Genomic DNA, 21,449 nt, shown 5'->3' with positions numbered 1-21,449 from the left:
TAGATGCATATCCAAATTTCGCTGTTTGTGGTTCTTTATAGCCCTGCAGGGCAATCTAGTTGGATATCAATATTGAGCTGCAGTTGTTGTTGATCTTTCGCGGTTTGTGGTCTTAATTTGTTGGATATCCATATTTCGCGGTTTGTGGTTCTTTATAATCTGGCTTGTTGGATATCCATATTTTGTGGCTTGTGGTTCTTTGAAGCCCTGTGGGGCAATCTAGTTGCATATCGAAATTCCGCGGTTTGTGGTTCTTTATAGCCCTGCGGGCAATCTAGTTGGATATCAATATTGAGCGGCAGTTGTTGATCTTTCGCGGTTTGTGGTCTTAATTTGTTGGATATCCATATTTCGCTGTTTGTGGTTCTTTATAATCGATATGCCTGTGGGAAATCTGGTTGGATATCCAAATTGCGCGGTTTGTGGTTCTTTGTAGCCCTGCGGGGCAATCTAGTTGGATATCCCTATTAATCGGCGGTTGTCGGCGATCTTTCGCGGTTTGTGATTTTAATTCCCTTATCAAGCCCTGCCCTCTATCGGGAGCTAATTTATATTTTAAGCTTGTTTGATATCCATATTTCGTGGTGTGTGATTCTTTATAGCCCTGCAGGGCAATCTAGTATATATCCAAATTTCGCGGGTTGTGGTTCTTTATAGCCCTGTGGGGAAATCTAGTTGGATAACAATATTCAGCGGCAGTTGTTGGCGATCTTTCGCTGTTTGTGATTTTAATTTGTGACAATTTATAATATTTATTCCAAATATAATTTCAGTCTGAGCTGTGAACAGAGCCACTGCTAAATGTGTTTTAAATGACGAAGATATCATGATAGTAAGGCATGGTGAAAGCATCTGGATGGTGAAAGTAGGCCCTAGGCCTAGGCCTAAAAATCAAACATGTTTGTTTGATGAAAAAAATATAATATCAAAATAGCAATGGATGTTCGAAATGGTGTTATTCTTGATTTATGACAATAAATTGGTTAATAAAACATTTAAAAAAAGTGGTGTGAAGTTTCGAACTTTGGCAAAACTTCATAAGTGGATTAGAAGTCCATGGCCTTAACCACTTCGCCACGGGGACGTTCCGATATAACGACGTGTGAAAGTGGAGTATTTATTAATATGAATGTATGCTGTGGTCCGGAAAGAATAAAAGAATTGTGAAAAACTTGATTTTTTTGGCGAATGGGATCCAGAGTTTGTATGTAGGGTATCCAGGAAAATGCTAGGGTATATTTTGAAAGTGAATCTCAAAAAGTAGTGCGACAGTGACAGCCATGTATGGCTGTAGCAGTGACGAAAGATTCTGGATATCAGTATGATTAGCTATGATTTTACACTAATTTTGGCTATGAAATACCGCAAGTGAAATAATACAAGAATGTTTGTTTATTATCAAACAATCGGATTGACTGTAAGATTGGTGTAACTTTTTGAATTAATGAGTTATTAAAATATTACACTTTGGATAGTAAATAAGATTTAGCATGGTTTTAGATATATTTTGTACCCAGCTAAAAATATCACAGAACAATAGCGTTTTGTTTCGTGTAAATATAGTCCGCGGTGCATCTGTTTATTCTTCTTTATCAGTCGTTTTTTTTTTAAACTTGCTGGTCATGCTACTGCTTGACTCTAATATAATTAGCTTTGGTTATGTTTTTTGCTATGGCGAGTGGTGAAATTCAATTTTCGAAGGTATTTTGTCCTTGTAGGAGAACGTTTTTTGTTTCATTTTTCATAAATTAGAAAAAGAAAAGAAAAAGAAAAAAAAAGTTTTTACGGTCAGCACAAATTTTACGGTCGGTCGGCTGTGGGCAAGCAAACAATTAATTGTTTTTGGCCTCAGGAGGCGAGGACCCAATGTTATGAACAGAGACGAGGGGCCCACTACCTGAGTCACATCTATGATCCTCTCCTGACTGTAAATACACCCTCTACAGTCAGGATAAGTCCTACCCGGAAGTAAGGATCTACCAACATCATTTTGATGATGCCTATAAGCCAACATAGGCGAAACTGTCAAGAGTGACTAAATTAATTGGTTTTGTTCAAACAAAATTTATTTTACTGTATATCTACAAACCTGATGAATCTATTTAGTGAAGTCAAGTCTGCCTGAAAAAAAAGTGTAAAACACTACAAAACAACTGTTAGATACAGAGCAAATTGAAAGTTATCTAAAGTGCCAGAATATTGTGTGTATATATGACTTGGGGTGATTGCATCATCCACTCTCCTGGGATGCATGCATGCGCAATGGCTTTGTGCTGTTGGATTTTGTTGGATCTGGGAAGGTTGGGGTTAATGAAATGTGATATGGTATAATATGTGACACAAGGAGGCTTTTTTGAAAATTGAGCTGCTATATAAAACATTAGGCTATCATATACTGAAAATGCCAATGGTCTAGCATACTTGGTTCTAAAGTTTTTTGATGTCTATTTTCTTATGTATTTTATTGGGTTTTTTTAGTCCATATTTTTGCCGTTATCTCAGTTTCAAATTTGCCGCATTTGCCTCCATGGACCAAATCATGTCACATATTGAAACATCATCCAATAGTGAAAATTAAATTATGCCAGGATGATAAGTTGCAGTTAATTTGAACAGAACTGGTAATCATCTATGCTTGTGTTCTCACACAGGTTGTAAATACCACTGGCAATGAAGATACATGTTACTATAACTTCCTATGTGCCATTCCTTATGGAGTACTCAGGTATGTACAGTATTCAATAATGTCACTCAGGTATAAAGCCCAATATTTTGTGTTAGGGTAAATTCCAGATACAAAAAAAGAGAGATCTTACTCTGAAAATCCCAACAAGGGTTTACACGAGGGCACTTTTAGTTTGTGCCTATAAAATACCAGTTACCGTATTTCGTCAAATAGTCGCCCACCTCAAATAAACGCCCCCACCACTTTTTTCAACCAAGATGTTTCAAAAATACAGATATTTTCATGCTATCTTGTGTAGTAAGCTTACCAAGTTGCGCACATGGTCGATAATAGCGTCAATAATTGGCGAAAATCTGGATCAGAAACCGGAAGTGAGCCAGAAGTCAGTGTTTCTAGTTCATAGTTCGTCATTTTAGCGTGTGTTTTTAGTTTACCTAATGATTTTAACAGGAATTATCGTTCTAAAATTGACCTTGAATAAACGCCCCCCCCCCTTGGGAAAATGTAATGCCCCCGGGGGCGTTTATTTGACGAAATACGGTATTATTACCTATTGAAATGAGAAGCATGATGCGCCAAACGTAACAATGAAGTCAAATTACACACCAACTCACTTAATCCCTTGCATTTTCGTTTCTGAACAATAGTCCTACCGAAACCAAAAAGATAAAAACACCCTTAATATGTAACTGAGTACATCTTGTCATAATACATTTGTTTTGTTTTTTCAATGCAGTGCCTTTAACAATGTCTTCAGTAATGTAGGGTACATGATGCTGGGTATTCTCTATTTATTTCTGGTTTGGAGAAAAGACTATATGCATCAAAAAGAAGTGGCTGCCAAAGGACCCAATATTCATGTAAGTCAATTGTCTACATTGTATAAGTCAGATACTTCTAGATCTACTGCAGATGAATCACATAATTATGTTAAAGAGTAGAGTGTTTCTATAATAGATATTACTATACCTCATAAATATTTATAAGGTAATCCAGTCATCTTATTGGATAATAATGACAATATCCGAGTACAGTATTTTGACTACTTCCCCATGCCTGTGCAATTACGCCATGCGGGGAGTTAGTCAAAAGGTCCTGTATTACCTTTTCTGTGTATGGCAAGCAATTGGTGTCATAACTTTTGGCTACTGCTGGCTTTATACTTTACAAGGTAGATAGCTGGGCCAATATGCGGATTTAGGGTTTCTCTACCGGAAGTCAGTTTGTGCCGAAATTCCTTCCCACAATGCAATAAGCGTTTTGCATAATAATAGATACAGTTTGGAGGTTAATCAGTATTCTTCATACGCATATTGCATTGTGGGAAGGAATTTCTGCACAAATTGACTTCCGGTAGAGAAACCCTAAATCTGCTATTAGTTAATGGCTAAGGTGGCGTATATGGGTATAGACAGTTATCTCCAGTTTTGTTGTTCTTTCAGCACTATGGTATTCCTAAACACTTCGGTCTACACTATGCACTTGGTATAGCACTATTCATGGAAGGCATATTGAGTGGATGCTACCATGTATGTCCAAGTTATACTAATTTCCAGTTTGGTAAGTGTCCATTCATGCATGGTATATTTTTATCAGTTGCTGGTATTGTCACAATTCTTGCACATCACTTTACCAATGCAGGTCTATGAGGGTGTAGATATAGAACTAGATTCAGTGAGGGATTTCACCAGAGAGTACATGTTATGAGAGAGGTGACATTCCGATTCCAAAGCTGAGAACAGTGTAAGAATGGGACCTTTGGTAAGAGCTGAACAGTGTATAAAAGCTGGACCATGTATGGAAATGCATGGCGATTTTGTACAATATATGCCGTGCAACTGAGGCTAAGCACACCACCTGTTACGATAACAAGATACGCTTCTTTCCCATTACTTAATTTGGCGTTGCTATTCATCAGCTGAAATAACTCATTTTACGATCTGCTCATTACCCTCTTTAACAATTCCAACTCAAGAAAATTTGATATTTTTTTGGTCAGTTTTATTTTCAATATGCAGGATGGGCTTTTAATATGCAGTCCAGCTTACCATATTCTTTCAACTCATATATTCAACTTCTTACAAAAGTTTTGTGCAAATACCAAAAATAACGAAATATATTCCAGGATTTGAGATAATAACCATACAATAGTAAATACACCAGCATAGGCCTGCATGTTGCTAGGAATAAATACTAGAAATGATTTCAAGCATGTCAAGTGGCGGTCACTTGAGTTTTCAATTCTACAAGCTTTTAAGCTTTTAATTGTCTGACATTCAACAATACATCGCTGAGCTGTAGCATTTACTTTTTTAGCCAATGAAATACCAATAGGCCTACCAATCGCTCACTGTGCGCGGAGTATATGTTTTAACTAGCAGCTACTCTCAGCAGCTGGCGGGGCATTTATAGACCGGTTAATTACTGCCTATACAAAATAATTATTTACCTGATGTGGACGGTGTGTATCACTTGCAGTTACACCTCTTTCAAAGTAACTATGCCATCAATGTTGTGGCATGTAGTATAGCTGCTAACCTGAAGCATTGAGCACATTCTGTTAGAAGCATGAGTTTCCACACATGAAGCACAAGGGCCAATATTGATTTCAAGATGTGGAACCATTTTGGATGCTCTGATATTGTTAAAAGATGTATCAAATTATTTGTCTGATCACAAAAAAACTGAATAGTTTGTGGCATATACGCCCTATTCATATGGAGTTATTGTACAACACCCTAATTTTTAGATAAAAGTTGAAGTTTTGTACCTCTGTATTACCAACAATGTGACATTTTACCTAAAAACAAGGTTTCTGTAGGAAAACTCCATAACGATAGGTCATAGGCAGGGACAGGCGATTTCTGCGCTGAACTTTTTTTTCCGCGCAATTCAACAAGAATTAGCTATTTTTGTTCCTATGGGCAGGGATACATGATTTGCACTGAAAAAAGAGTTCCGCGCAATTCCGCGCAATTTGCTATTTTTTTCCGCGCAAATCGCCTGTCCCTGGTCATAGGTAGCACATACTGTATACTTTGTGATCAGACAAGTAATTTTGTATATCTTTCAGCAAGATCGCAGGATTTTTAATTTTTTACCCATGTATTCATGACCTCTAGGGGTCACTTCATGTGTGGAAACTCTAATGCTTCTAACAGAAAGTACACAATGGTTCCCAGTTTGGGAACTTGGCAGCTTTACTAATGCATGTAATTGGCTAGGCATGGTGAATGCCCTATCTCATAAATGTCATGAATGTGACTGAATCTGATTAACATAGGCCAAAATTGTAAATTTGTGTATTGATAGTACACTATTTCAAATCTATGTGAGTAGCAAACAGACTCTGCAAATTAAATCACAAGCTTAAGGTTAAAATGACAATAATTGCTTTTGTTTGGCACCTTCTGGTGTCATGGACTTATTAGTGTGATTGCTGCCCTCTATTTTGGTATAGGCTTACACTTTAAATTATTTCTTTGCAGCAACTTTTATGTAGGATGAATAGGTTTGCTGTCTTGTGGTGGCATGCAATGAACTATTCAAATGTTCCTCCATTTAACCCTATTCTATTACCCCCATCAATTTTATGCCATATGACACAAAATGGCTTCATGTAAAAAAATATTTACACAAAATAAGGTCTTATCTTTTGAACAGTTTTGAAATTGATCACTTTTCGATCAACAAAAAACCTTTTTCCTTATATAACTACCATTTACACATCATAAAATGGTTTAAAATGGAAATCATACAAAACATTTTTAAATGTTTTCATGACCTTTATTAAACCTGACATTTAATGCTATTAAAACATTTTTACCAAACCCAAAATATAACCTGTTTGAAATGTTTTAAAAACCTTTTGTGTTTGCTAGGATGTCTGATGTATTAATCCTTGAATCTTGGAATTCAGGATGTTATAGATTAGTATTATTGCACAACCTACTAATTAACTATAACACTTTACATTAGGGTATAGCTTTAATAGGTATATAGAGCTACCTCAAAATAAATCAGCCTGCCCAGGGTAACTTGTAACACCGATTAAATTGAAGATTTAGTCGAAATCTGGTCAACCAGACATACGTTTTTAGATGGACAAAATGAAGTTGTAACTAAAACTTTAAGACTTCAGCTGGGTTGTCATGCAAATGACTTTGAGTAACGGTAACTTCTGGTATAGATGACAGTCGATGAGGAATGTCCTTTACTATTCTATCCCAGTCTTAAGCTTAAAATTCAGACATCCATGGTATCAAAATGGTGACCACTGGCTTTAAAATGTAAGAAAAGAGGTAACAAAGATGGATTACCAACTCCTATTCTGTATTCACAAATGTCAACATTCTTCAAATGACTAAAATCATGTACACTTCACTGTGTTTTATCACCTTTCTACAGAATAAAACCTACATTGTAAAGTATAACACTATAGACCACTTGATATCATTGTTTATTAACAAAGATGAGGGACTGGTGTATCGATGTGCTTGAACAAACTGCTACACTGTTCAATGGCTTTCTTGTACTAGATGAAATGTGGTGGGCGATTTAAAATGCACATGCCCTCAGACGATGCATAGGCACACTTCAGGGCAAAGAACAATGGAAATTGCCATAATTGGTGCGCATACTGCAGGGCAATGACATCACATGTCAAGTGATGTTGGTTATACACATTACACATATAATTTCCAGTTAACATTCACACTCTGCCTACCTATAGCTATTAGATTTCACTTAGAATATTTAATATTTAAATATGAGATACATCCTTTAACCAGAGGGCTAGAATCTTATTATAATTGTTAGTGTTCAACAGGGCAAGATTACTCATTGGGTAACCTGAGTAATAGCTTTCTATTCCTGTGGTAGCTTGGGGAGGCTAGTACATATAGCAGTCTAAATTACTGTAAAAGTAGAAATTTTCGCGAGGTTCTTATTTTCGCGAATTTCGCGAGTGGACATAAAATCGCGAAAATAAAAACTGGCGAAAATAACCTTTTGCATTAGGTTTCTATTGTATCAATATCAAAACCGCGAAATTTAATTCTCGAGCTATTTACAAAATCGTCAAAATCGCGAAAATATCTTCTCGCGAAAATATTGACTTTACAGTAAGCAGTCATACCAAAGTACAAGAAATACCCATTCTTAAACCCCGGTCTTAAACTAAGGCTTGGTGTGCTACTCATTACGACTATCCAATTTACTCTACAACCTAGTCTACAAGCATATAGAGTGTTTTTGATGAGAGCTAAATTAATACGAAACAGCCATAAATATGACAATACATTAGACTGGTCTTGTATATGCTTGTATCTGTAATTTATTTGCTCAAACTCCATAGTGTTATAATTTTTAATTTTTCGATGGATGGCACTTGGATTAATTAAGCTTTCATCGTAGCACTCTATATGCTTGTAGATGCGGTTTTACGGTATACTTTTATCCGATGTGTTTTACTGTTTTGCCAAAATTCAAATAGAAGAATGGTTGATGCTGGCCCTTAATCATAATAAAAATAGCTTGATTGCATGGGCCTAAAGTTTCAGAACAGTCTGTGGCCTCAATCCCCTCAGTCATGACTAAGTAAGCAGGTAAAGTTATGTGATGCAGTTCAGCATTGCCAAAAACCCAAAAAAGAGAGGGTTATCATACCTAATAGATAAACCTTGACAAAGTCTTTGTTTGTTATGCACATGATTGGCATTATTAAATTCCAATCCCTATGTTAATTCTTATACTGCTTGACCTTAAACCTCAATCCTAAACCAAAATTAACCCATGTTGTAATATAATATTTTTATGTCAAGACATAATCAAGGCTTTAACAGCTTTTATGATTATGATAAAGCTGATGGGTTGGCACCTTGATAGTTGTTTTAAGCTATAATGTATGATTTCCATTAAATTTTAATTTTGTAATTCCTTACCAAAAATGTTGAAATGATATTAGTAATAAATGTCAGGAAGAGGTTCTGTCCATTTCAAGCAGAAATAATTAGGTATTATTATTATTATTATAAAACATTTATATGGCGCTCCACAATGCACAGAGCGCCTAGGTACGTGAACCCCACTGGCTATTTTGGTCATTTAACATGAAGTTCCATGTAGGATTTAATGTGTGAATTAAGACATGTGTACAAACACAATAGATTTGGCTGACTCCATTCAGGTGTAAGCTTGAACATGTGTTACAAATATAGTAAAACTTCAGGTTTGAAAAAATTAACCAATATCATATTATAAGATTGTAGATATAGCTTTAAAGGAAGTATCCGGTAATCACAACATTATTAAGCCTTATATGTTAGAAAAATAATTATCAAGCACGAATCGCATGGTTTTATTTCAAACAAACTCATATTAACCATAAAAACTAATAAAAACAGCCATCTCTCAACATGTGATATTCAAAATTCCCGCGCCAAAATTGTCTAGAGCAGTGACGTCCCAATAGTTCAATGAAGCCTGTCGACAAATGAGCACAAATAACCGTGACGTCACTGCTCTAGAACAGTTCGGCGCAGGAAATTTGAATATCGCGTGTTGATAGACGGCTGTTTTTATTCGTTTTTATGGTTAATATGAGTTTGATTGAAATAAAACCATGTGATTCGTGCTTGATAATTATTTTTCTAACATATAAGACCTCATGTTGTGATTGCGGGACACTTCCGTTAACCGCTTTTTTTAAAGCTGGCCTGTTTCATAATTCCTGGAATATGAGGCAGGAGTGCATAGAATCAAGACCATTTATAAGGTTAAGTCTTGGACTGCAAAGTTGTGAATCCCAACATAGTACCAAAGATGGGGGTCAGTCTGGAGCTGGTCAGGAAGTAGTTGGCACAAGAGCTCTGGAGCATTACCATAGTACATTCAATAGAGCATTGTAGTGGCACAACTGCCCTGCACAGTGGGCCAAGTCTAAATTTGGGTAATTTGAACCTAATCACCCATCTTCTGTGGTTCATAAATGCATAGAGTATGGATTTGATTGTTGGCAAGTTTTACATGAAATCTTTGAAATTGCTGAAGGCATCAGGGGAGTAAATCCCCTCTTCATAAAGAATGATAGTCCCCCATGCAACTACATAGTCACTAAAAATAGGACTACTATTAAATCTTCTTTCCAGTAGGACTACACAGTAAAATAATTCCACTGTAGGACTACACTGTAGGACTACACTGACCCTCTCCCCCACCGTAAAACAAATTTCCCTGTAGGACACAGTGAAAAAAGAAAAGAAAAAACGCTATAGGACTTAAGGGTGGTCTTAACCCTGGAATTATGGAAACTTTCGGGCTTCATAACTGCTAAATTATTAGTCTAAAGAATATAAAAGTATACATTTTAGACTGGAAATGACTTGCTGAATTCATCTGTGAGGTCCAATTTGGGCCAAAATGCTCATTTTGGAGAAAATCCCAAAAAGCGGTTTTTGACCCAAATTTTTTCGTAAGCGTAACAAAAAAATTGTTTGGCCAAAATGTTTTTTTCATTAATTTTTAAAAACTAGATAAAAATATCTAGGGACCGTTTTTTTATTTTTTTGAATTTTGACCAACGTTAAGAAATTTGCACCAAAAATGGTAAAAAAATGCAAAATTTTCAAAAAACCATAAAAAGCCTGATTTTACCCAAATTTGAATATTTTTGGTGAAGTTGGTCAAAATTCAAAAAATGAAAAACGGTCCCTAGATATTTTTATCTAGTTTTTAAAAATTAATAAAAAATTTTTTTGGCCAAACAATTTCTTTGTTACGTTGCACGAAAAATTTGGGCCAAAAAACCCGTTTTTTTGGATTTTCTCCAAAAATGAGCATTTTGGCCCAAATTGGACTTCACAGATGAATTCAGCAAGTCATTTCCATTCTAAAAATGTATACTTTTATATTCTTTAGACTAATAATTTAGCAGTTATGAGGCCCGAAAGTTTTCATAATTCCAGGGTTCAGACCAACCTTAATGGCAAAACTTATTTCCCAGTAGGACTACATTAAATAACATCTCCACATGTAGACTGATGTTAAAGATAGCAATAATATCAATAACATTTTGAGTCATTTTTTATCCATAAAACGATATAGGATAGATAATTACTTTGACTTCAATGTGGTCCATATGATGAAGATTTTGATTCTACAACATTATTAGATCTGTTATCAACTTATCAATTATGCACTCACAGGCAACCAAACATCATGCTATGCTCAGTAGTCCACTGATATGACCTCGTTCCAGTGATCATTCCCCGCTAATTACTAATTGTTGACCATGTCATTTTTTTGATATGTTGATTGCTGAACAAGTTTATGTTTATATGTGTAGGCCTAACCTATGATAACTTTTTAAGTCATAATTAATTCAAACATAACTTTGGCAATACTCAATCGTTTTTAGTTCGTTGAAACGGCAAAACATACTTTCTTTTCCTTGCAAATCGATATAGCAGACATCAAAAACATTTCCACCACAAGAAGTAAAAAAAATAATTCATACCAATAGAAGAAGGCTATAATCTTAGCTAATCTTTAGTGTACACAAATCCCATCTAAGCATTAGATACCAGCCCTATGGGCTGGCGAAAAAAAAAAAGCCCCCACCCCCAGGACCTGATGGTAAAACATATCTCCCAGTAGGACATTAAATATCATCTCCCCTGTAGGACTACTGTCACATTACAAATAAAAAAGAGACTCTTTGTAGGACATGCAGTAAAAAAAATTTACGACTTTTAAATTGGGATCACCAAAAAAGGACATTCACCTTGGAGCACTCATGAACAGAGAGGTTGATATCATTGTCATTATATGGCCATCAAGATGTATGGCCAATTAGGTCATTATTCTGAAATGTTCATAATATGATACTGTTTAATTGCTTGAGATAATAATGGTTAATTCAGTGACAAGATTCCAGACTACAGGCATATGATCTTCAGACATGACAAGACAGAAAGAAGTCTTATGGCAACATTAGTACATTGTGTTGGTGTGAAAATATTTAGCTCGCAGGGAGCTTTCAGTGCTTTTGAAACTAATTTGCGTAATTTGACTTCCTTAACATAAATAAAAACAAAATTTGATGTTTTAATGGGGCGCAGATAACCTTATTCTTCGCATCGCAAACATTTGTTTAGCAAAATAATGTAAATGTAGAAGTTTTTAGGGTTATAAATTTACCAAACTCCCTAATTTATTGTAGACAATAATCACAACCTTAAATCTAACCCAAACTCTAACCCTAATTATATCAAAAAACCTAGCCACAATCATGGTTGTAGAAAGTACCGTATGATGACATTACTACTCCCAACATTATAGGATACAACATTGGACTATTCCAGTTGAAATCCATACCCTCCACTATGGAAGACATGACCTTAATTATCTCCCAAACAGGAGGGTGTAGATTTCAAATGGACTCTCCCATAACCCCATTTGAAATTCACACTCCATGTGTATACAATTCAGGTTATGTCTTCCATAAGGGATGTATGGATTTCAACTAGAATAGCGCATTAAAGAGGTTCCTGCTTGTTTCCTTAACTCCCATCAACACACACATGTTTATTTTTAGTCACACCCATATTTGAATTTCTTCCTTCAAAAAATTGTGACAATTAGACCTAATCCCTTACAATGCCCCCATGGCAAATGCTGGTGAGGAATTAGCCGTCTTATTTTAGATTGTTTACAAAATTACGTGGGTGGTTGTTTCTAAAAATACATAGGACTTTAAACAGTCACTTCTGACAGTTATAAACCTACATCCCCCCGCTAGTCTGTATGCAAGCTATATGTGGCATGATCTGATGGACTTTTGCCCATTCTTGTCTGCAAGGCTAATGGGTGGAGCTTGTTGTAATGTAATATTGGACATAGAGTCTACTTTTGTGCTGCTATGGTGGGAAATAAGCAACTTGCCAGTACTTTGGGACTATTGTTGCAAATCATATACTTTCACCAACATCAACCCCTACTAAAATAAATGTTGGTGCATGTTCCCAATTACTGCCATAACACACAATGATGTTAGCAAAAAGCAATGTGTATCATATTTTATGCATGCTGCCTCAGAATGACTAGACTAAACAAATCATGTTGCTACCCATGTACTGAGCAAGTTACATCAAGTTTATTTTAGCTTGAATTTGGAGAATACATCCAAAGAAAACTACAGCCAAACACCCACAGAGACCTTGTAAGTGCTTGACTCAGATTAAGCCTCTTGCGGATACTGTCTGCACATGGGTTTAGATTCGCAAATGTCCAATTTGTTAATTTTAGTATTTTGCCAAACATAGTAGGAATATTGCTGCAGTATTTTTTCCGCAAAATGTGATGTAACAACAAAATGCTGTGAACCAAAACAAAGCCCCAAACAATTAAAGCTAATCATGTAAACACCCATACAAAAATATAGTTGGATGTACACTGTATTATACAGGCCCCTGTAGTTCTTATACACAATGTTAATGGTGCAAAGAGTTCAAAGAATAATATTTCTTTTTTGTGCATAAAGATGGCACTTTGATCTGTTTCTGTTACAGGTGTGTCAACGTGCTCCCAATAGTTCAATGAAGCCTGTCGACAAATGAGCACAAATAACCGTGACGTCACTGCTCTAGAACAGTTCGGCGCAGGAAATTTGAATATCGCGTGTTGATAGACGGCTGTTTTTATTCGTTTTTATGGTTAATATGAGTTTGATTGAAATAAAACCATGTGATTCGTGCTTGATAATTATTTTTCTAACATATAAGACCTCATGTTGTGATTGCCGGACACTTCCGTTAACCGCCTTTTTAAAGCTGGCCTGTTTCATAATTCCTGGAATATGAGGCAGGAGTGCATAGAATCAAGACCATTTATAAGGTTAAGTCTTGGACTGCAAAGTTGTGAATCCCAACATAGTACCAAAGATGGGGGTCAGTCTGGAGCTGGTCAGGAAGTAGTTGGCACAAGAGCTCTGGAGCATTACCATAGTACATTCAATAGAGCATTGTAGTGGCACAACTGCCCTGCACAGTGGGCCAAGTCTGAATTTGGGTAATTTGAACCTAATCACCCATCTTCTGTGGTTCATAAATGCATAGAGTATGGATTTGATTGTTGGCAAGTTTTACATGAAATCTTTGAAATTGCTGAAGGCATCAGGGGAGTAAATCCCCTCTTCATAAAGAATGATAGTCCCCCGTGCAACTACATAGTCACTAAAAATAGGACTACTATTAAATCTTCTTTCCTGTAGGACTACACAGTAAAATAATTCCACTGTAGGACTACACTGTAGGACTACACTGACCCTCTCCCCCACCGTAAAACAAATTTCCCTGTAGGACACAGTGAAAAAAGAAAAGAAAAAACGCTATAGGACTTAATGGCAAAACTTATTTCCCAGTAGGACTACATTAAATAACATCTCCACATGTAGGACTTCACATTACAACAACAAAAATACTCCACATATGACAACCTGGGAGGACAACATGCAGTAAATAAAAATTCCCTTTAAAAGGGAAGGCCAGTCGCAATGCAGAAGAGGTCTTGTAAATAGTTTGGGTCACCGTGAAAGGTATTTTTCACGCTTACATCCATGTTACATGACAGTCTACCAAACCATGAATGGTGAGAACATGCACACTGAAACAGCAAAACACATTAAGTCCTATAACTCCTGTCAACTCTTTAATTCATTACTCCAAATTGTTCTGTATTTTTGTCTTTACTGCTTTTTACCCATGCTTATTATTAAAGTCAAGAAATACACTGCAGTTGTTAGTTAATTCGCTATGTAAACTCAACTTACATGCACATTTTATTTTAAAATGATTTTATATTATTTCGCAATGTATAGTTTACTATAAAGTAGATAGTGGCAAGCACATGATAAAGGACTGATCATTCACTACAATCTTCACTTTTAAACTGTATTTTTGAATGTGTTGATTGTTAGTCCAAACTCCTGCAAAGCTATGGACATGGCATCTTACCTACTCCATTCTGTAATAGTCTGCATTGTGTGTTTTCTCAGTCTTCAATCATTTTGTTGAATGTAATTTTATGAATCAAATAAAAAAGATAGAAAGTGGCCTCACTTTAGTTATGTGTCATTTTATAGTATTTATAATTTATAAAGTAAGACAATAATTTATTTATTTTCTATAAGTGCATGTCAAAATATGGGATATATTGTTCAATATTATAGCTAGCCCCTATAAACTTTATTTTCCATCGGATTTTTCCCGTTGAAAAGACAAAACTGATGTTAAAGATAGCAATAATATCAAGAACATTTTGAGTCATTTTTTATCCATAAAACGATATAGGATAGATAATTACTTTGACTTCAATGTGGTCCATATGATGAAGATTTTGATTCTACAACATTATTAGATCTGTTATCAACTTATCAATTATGCACTCACAGGCAACCAAACATCATGCTATGCTCAGTAGTCCACTGATATGACCTCGTTCCAGTGATCATTCCCCGCTAATTACTAATTGTTGACCATGTCATTTTTTTGATATGTTGATTGCTGAACAAGTTTATGTTTATATGTGTAGGCCTAACCTATGATAACTTTTTAAGTCATAATTAATTCAAACATAACTTTGGCAATACTCAATCGTTTTAGTTAGTTGAAACGGCAAAACATACTTTCTTTTCCTTGCAAATCGAATTAGCAGACATCAAAAAACATTTCCACCACAAGAAGTAAAAAAAATAATTCATACCAATAGAAGAAGGCTATAATCTTAGCTAATCTTTAGTGTACACAAATCCCATCTAAGAATTAGATACCAGCCCTATGGGCTGGCGAAAAAGAAAAAGCCCCCACCCCCAGGACCTGATGGTAAAACATATCTCCCAGTAGGACATTAAATATCATCTCCCCTGTAGGACTACTGTCACATTACAAATAAAAAGAGACTCTTTGTAGGACATGCAGTAAAAAAATTTACGACTTTTAAATTGGGATCACCAAAAAGGACATTCACCTTGGAGCACTCATGAACAGAGAGGTTGATATCATTGTCATTATATGGCCATCAAGATGTATGGCCAATTAGGTCATTATTCTGAAATGTTCATAATATGATACTGTTTAATTGCTTGAGATAATAATGGTTAATTCAGTGACAAGATTCCAGACTACAGGCATATGATCTTCAGACATGACAGGACAGAAAGAAGTCTTATGGCAACATTAGTACATTGTGTTGGTGTGAAAATATTTAGCTCGCAGGGAGCTTTCAGTGCTTTTGAAACTAATTTGCGTAATTTGACTTCCTTAACATAAATAAAAACAAAATTTGATGTTTTAATGGGGCGCAGATAACCTTATTCTTCGCATCGCAAACATTTGTTTAGCAAAATAATGTAAATGTAGAAGTTTTTAGGGTTATAAATTTACCAAACTCCCTAATTTATTGTAGACAATAATCACAACCTTAAATCTAACCCAAACTCTAACCCTAATTATATCAAAAACCTAGCCACAATCATGGTTGTAGAAAGTACCGTATGATGACATTACTACTCCCAACATTATAGGATACAACATTGGACTATTCCAGTTGAAATCCATACCCCTCCACTATGGAAGACATGACCTTAATTATCTCCCAAACAGGAGGGGTGTAGATTTCAAATGGACTCTCCCATAACCCCCATTTGAAATTCACACTCCATGTGTATACAATTCAGGTTATGTCTTCCATAAGGGATGTATGGATTTCAACTAGAATAGCGCATTAAAGAGGTTCCTGCTTGTTTCCTTAACTCCCATCAACACACACATGTTTATTTTTAGTCACACCCATATTTGAATTTCATCCTTCAAAAAATTGTGACAATTAGACCTAATCCCTTACAATGCCCCCATGGCAAATGCTGGTGAGGAATTAGCCGTCTTATTTTAGATTGTTTACAAAATTACGTGGGTGGTTGTTTCTAAAAATACATAGGACTTTAAACAGTCACTTCTGACAGTTATAAACCTACATCCCCCCGCTAGTCTGTATGCAAGCTATATGTGGCATGATCTGATGGACTTTTGCCCATTCTTGTCTGCAAGGCTAATGGGTGGAGCTTGTTGTAATGTAATATTGGACATAGAGTCTACTTTTGTGCTGCTATGGTGGGAAATAAGCAACTTGCCAGTACTTTGGGACTATTGTTGCAAATCATATACTTTCACCAACATCAACCCCTACTAAAATAAATGTTGGTGCATGTTCCCAATTACTGCCATAACACACAATGATGTTAGCAAAAAGCAATGTGTATCATATTTTATGCATGCTGCCTCAGAATGACTAGACTAAACAAATCATGTTGCTACCCATGTACTGAGCAAGTTACATCAAGTTTATTTTAGCTTGAATTTGGAGAATACATCCAAAGAAAACTACAGCCAAACACCCACAGAGACCTTGTAAGTGCTTGACTCAGATTAAGCCTCTTGCGGATACTGTCTGCACATGGGTTTAGATTCGCAAATGTCCAATTTGTTAATTTTAGTATTTTGCCAAACATAGTAGGAATATTGCTGCAGTATTTTTTCCGCAAAATGTGATGTAACAACAAAATGCTGTGAACCAAAACAAAGCCCCAAACAATTAAAGCTAATCATGTAAACACCCATACAAAAATATAGTTGGATGTACACTGTATTATACAGGCCCCTGTAGTTCTTATACACAATGTTAATGGTGCAAAGAGTTCAAAGAATAATATTTCTTTTTTGTGCATAAAGATGGCACTTTGATCTGTTTCTGTTACAGGTGTGTCAACGTGCTCATGTGGAATTCATGACACTTGCAGTTATTGACTCATTAAGGGATCTAAAATGAGCGTTTATTATGCTTCGACAGTATTTTTTGTGGGACATGAGAGCACCTCAGACCTATCGAATTGCATTCTGAATACTGAAGCATGTCTTTCTGATATCAAATAATTTTCATTTTTGAAAATCACAATATAATACAAATTTTATGACAAATTATAAAAATTTGATATTTTTCAAATTTTGATATATAACAGTCCTCAAGTAAATTATATAGATCTAATGTTATATTCTTAAAGTGTATGTAGCAGGGAGGAAAAGTCCGACGGTCAATTGAAAATTTTGACCTTTCATATTGAAGATATGGATTTTTTTCCCAAAAGACCCAATTTTTTTGGTGTTTTGGGAAAAAAATCCATATCTTCAATACTGAAAGGTCAAAATTTTCAATTGATCGTCGGTTTTCATCCCACCTACATACACTTTAAGTATAAATCATCAGATTTCTAAAGTTTACTTCAAGTACTGTTAAATATCAAAATATCAATTTTAATGATTTGCCATAAAATGTGTATTAAATTGCAATTTCAAAAATCAAAATTATTTGATATCAGAATGACATTCTTCGTATTCAGAATGCAATTCGATATGTCTGATGTGCTCTGATGTCCCAAAATAAATACTGTCCAAACGTTCATACCCCAGCCCTTAACAATATAAGTGTTTTTTTAATAAACATGTATTTTTCTCAATGCAAGTTTTATAAAAAGTGTTAGCAAAATGTAAATCTGTCAATGGGGAAGCAGTTCAAGTGACTCACAAGAAACTAGCAAGCCCAGGGATACTAGTGTTAAGTGTTGCCAAGGTTGCTTGCAAGGCATCCACATTGGGATTCAAAATAATAAAGGTAGAAGGCATGAAGTACAGGGTGAAAAATAGTGCAATAGGGCAAAGAATCAATATTTGAAACAGCACCCAATTAAAAGTATGCTGATGTCACTGACTCGCATAGAGTAATGATATTATATCACAAGAAACAAGCTGCAGAATAATTAGGCTACATTAGAGTTTGCACACTTGTTGCCAGGATTGCCAAAAAATTTAAGCCCAAATCGCGGGTCAAATAATCAAACAGTCGCCCAATTTTTCTCTTTACCATTGGTTTCTATGCGGCAGGAAACTATCAGAAGTCGTGGGAGCCAATGTTGAAAAGTCATCCAATTTTTTTCTTAACCATTGGTTTCTATGGGACAGGAAATTGTTAAAAGTCATGGGGAAAATCGTCAAAAGTCGCCCAATTGGGCTACCAAAATCGCTGGTTTGGCAACCGTGCTTGTTGCTACTGTATTTGTAAGCATGCATGGAATAGCTGTTCTTGGTGTTATTGCTGTGTTATTATGATATTCGGACTGGCATACAAAAGAGTGAAGACAGACTCTCTCTTCACACACTGCACTGGGTTATCTTACTGCATACCTCATGTTTTATTGCCTTAGATTCAAACCAAATGGCATTTAGTGTCCCATTTTATGTTAGTTCCATGGAAAGTTAGGGGTAGTCAGCAAAATGTGACTCTTCTCATCTATTTTTATCATACTTCCAGGCAGCTAGGGTTACACATTAGTACATGTAGCCTACATAATACCACATTGAAGTCATTAATAAATCAGGCAACCTTTATAACTTTGTACATAGATGATATCATCAGAAACCTGGAATATTTGAAGGCAGCAAACCAGACTTGTGGATTGGCACTGGCATATTATAGTTATAGGCCGACTATTTTTGTTTATTGGACAATCTTAATTTTGTATTAATTATAAAAGACTCCCCAACATTGCAAGTGTGGATACTTTTCAAGGTAGAAGTGTAGAGTTTTTAGGACCAGCACATGTACCGCCAGGAGTCGGATCCCAAACTTGAGTTGTAACTTTTTACGTAATTTGTTCTGAAAGCGAGTTAATTTGTTTTGTTTTTACTAAGAATAAGAACACTTTCTTTCTGTAATATTATGGCATTTCCCTCTTATATAACCATGGTGATATCCTACTATCCTAGTATTGGTGCAAATACTCTCTTGCCATAAGGGTAATAAAAGTTTATTCCAAGTTTTCCATCCTTCGCACGCATTACTTTTTAATGACAATTATGACAATTGAGACAGAAATAATAAAAAATATACTCTCAAAATATCAGACATGTGCTGCATCAGCAGTTTTCAGCAGTTTTTCTTAGTTGTAAAGGGTAGAGGATGTAGTCAATATTGAACATTTAATTGGTAAGCTTTTAGCGAGTTTGCCGTTGGACAAGTTTAGAACTGTCAAGCATTCATCAGGAGTAGCTCTGACTTTTTCAAGACAAAGTACCTAAGAATGAGACATGTAGGCCTCCCCTTGCCTACTGGTGGCTTGGAAAAGAGCCGTTCATTTGAAGACTGTCTCTTGTCAACAGAGAATAAGCAGATCTCGCCTCTCTGCTGTTGTAGAAGTACATGATGGGTTCCAATATAAAGCATTGTGATATATCCTAATATTTGAGTATGCCATCATGGTATGATGGGTTGCTGTTATATCCCTTTTACTTTGGATGCCTTTTTGTGAAATGGGGCCATTTAACTTATTATTATATCACTCTTGTTTTTGTCATATTTCATTTAAAGCTTGAATTTAAATATCTGTCATTATTTGACTTCATTAATTTGTTATTTCCATTTTCACTACAGCTTCTTGCGGAAGCATGCGTAATGCACATATCATGCTTGTGTAATGCAACAGTACTAATTTTAGTGAAATAAGTAATAGTTTCAATTCCTTTTTTATTAACATTTGGTATCAACCGCGGGGTATCAACTGCACAGACAGACAATTTGTTGTGATTGATTGTGAATCAGATGTCTTAAGATAGAATACAGTCAGCCAATATTATAAAATCAGGTCTTGATTTTGCCCCTATAGTCTTGCCACATCATTAACTACTGCCTGTTATTCTGACAAGGCAGAACTTGAAATAAATGAGTTCAGTTCCTTTTGCAATGGGTAACAATTCCACAGACAATTTGTTATGATTGGTTCTGAATCAGCCATCCATCCAAATGATGCCAATAATGCATAGGATTAGCATATTAACCCTAACACCTGAAGGGCATTTTGTTGACTGAAATGAAAGGAAGGAAGGAATAAAGGGAGAAAACAAACAAGTTGTTTGCTCTGGGTGGGATTCAAACCGGAGACCCCTTGCATCCCAAGCACTAGGTCAGAGACACTTAGCTACAGGTCTTCCCCTGGCCCAGCCAACAAAAGTGTGCATATATATCACTTATGGTAATTGCGTCATCACATCACATGGGATGCACACAGGCCCAGTGCATATATCAAGTAGTATTTTGTAGTACTTGGTAGTGTTAGGGTTAATTAAGCTTATATATTGAGTTTTGATAGTGGTCAACTAACCCTAACTCCCTAAGGGCTTTTTGGCGACTGGAAGAGAAAGAAGGGAGGAATAAAGAGAGAAAACAAAGAAATAAGTTGTTTGCTCTGGGTGGGATTCAAATTCGAGACCCCTCACGTGCCAAGCACTAGGGCGGCAACACTTTGCCATGGGTCTTTTGCTGGCCTGGCCAATGAAAGCTTGCCTTATATCACTTAGGGTGGGATGCACCAGGGATACCTGGCAGTGTTAGGATTAATATGCTTTGATTTTGCCTTGTGTCTACAATGTGGTTGTTAAAAGTGGGGAAGGTAGCACAAGTTGAATAGGTATTCCCTGGGCCTCAAGGAAGATCCCTGGGCTTCAAGGAAGAACAGATGATTAATTGTGTTTTCAACTGATTGAGTGTCCCGGGTTAAAGAAGAAATAAAACAAAAAACAAACAAACAAAGGTATGGTTAATACTCCCCAATGTTTTGTTATATGTAAGTAGTACCAGGCTTTAGACCTGCTTATGATATTTC

General features: G+C 35.9%; 1 protein-coding gene across 1 annotated transcript in view; it reads left to right on the top strand.

Moving 5' to 3' along the window:
- The window catches only part of LOC140169388 (SID1 transmembrane family member 1-like), a gene marked incomplete at its 5' end in the record, with an annotated part of 162,726 nt that overhangs the window by 41,079 nt on the left and 100,198 nt on the right, over positions 1 to 21,449 (top strand). The window contains 3 exons of the mRNA XM_072192646.1: positions 2,652 to 2,725; positions 3,423 to 3,546; positions 4,129 to 4,246. Of these exons, the coding sequence (XP_072048747.1) occupies positions 2,652 to 2,725; positions 3,423 to 3,546; positions 4,129 to 4,246 (316 nt within the window). The remainder of the gene's footprint in view (positions 1 to 2,651; positions 2,726 to 3,422; positions 3,547 to 4,128; positions 4,247 to 21,449) is intronic.

This window comes from Amphiura filiformis, chromosome 14 (genome assembly GCF_039555335.1).
Source record: "Amphiura filiformis chromosome 14, Afil_fr2py, whole genome shotgun sequence".
NCBI classification, from domain to species: Eukaryota; Metazoa; Echinodermata; class Ophiuroidea; order Amphilepidida; family Amphiuridae; genus Amphiura; species Amphiura filiformis.
Note: the sequence above shows the minus strand (reverse complement) of the source record. Positions and strands in the feature narration are given on the sequence as shown.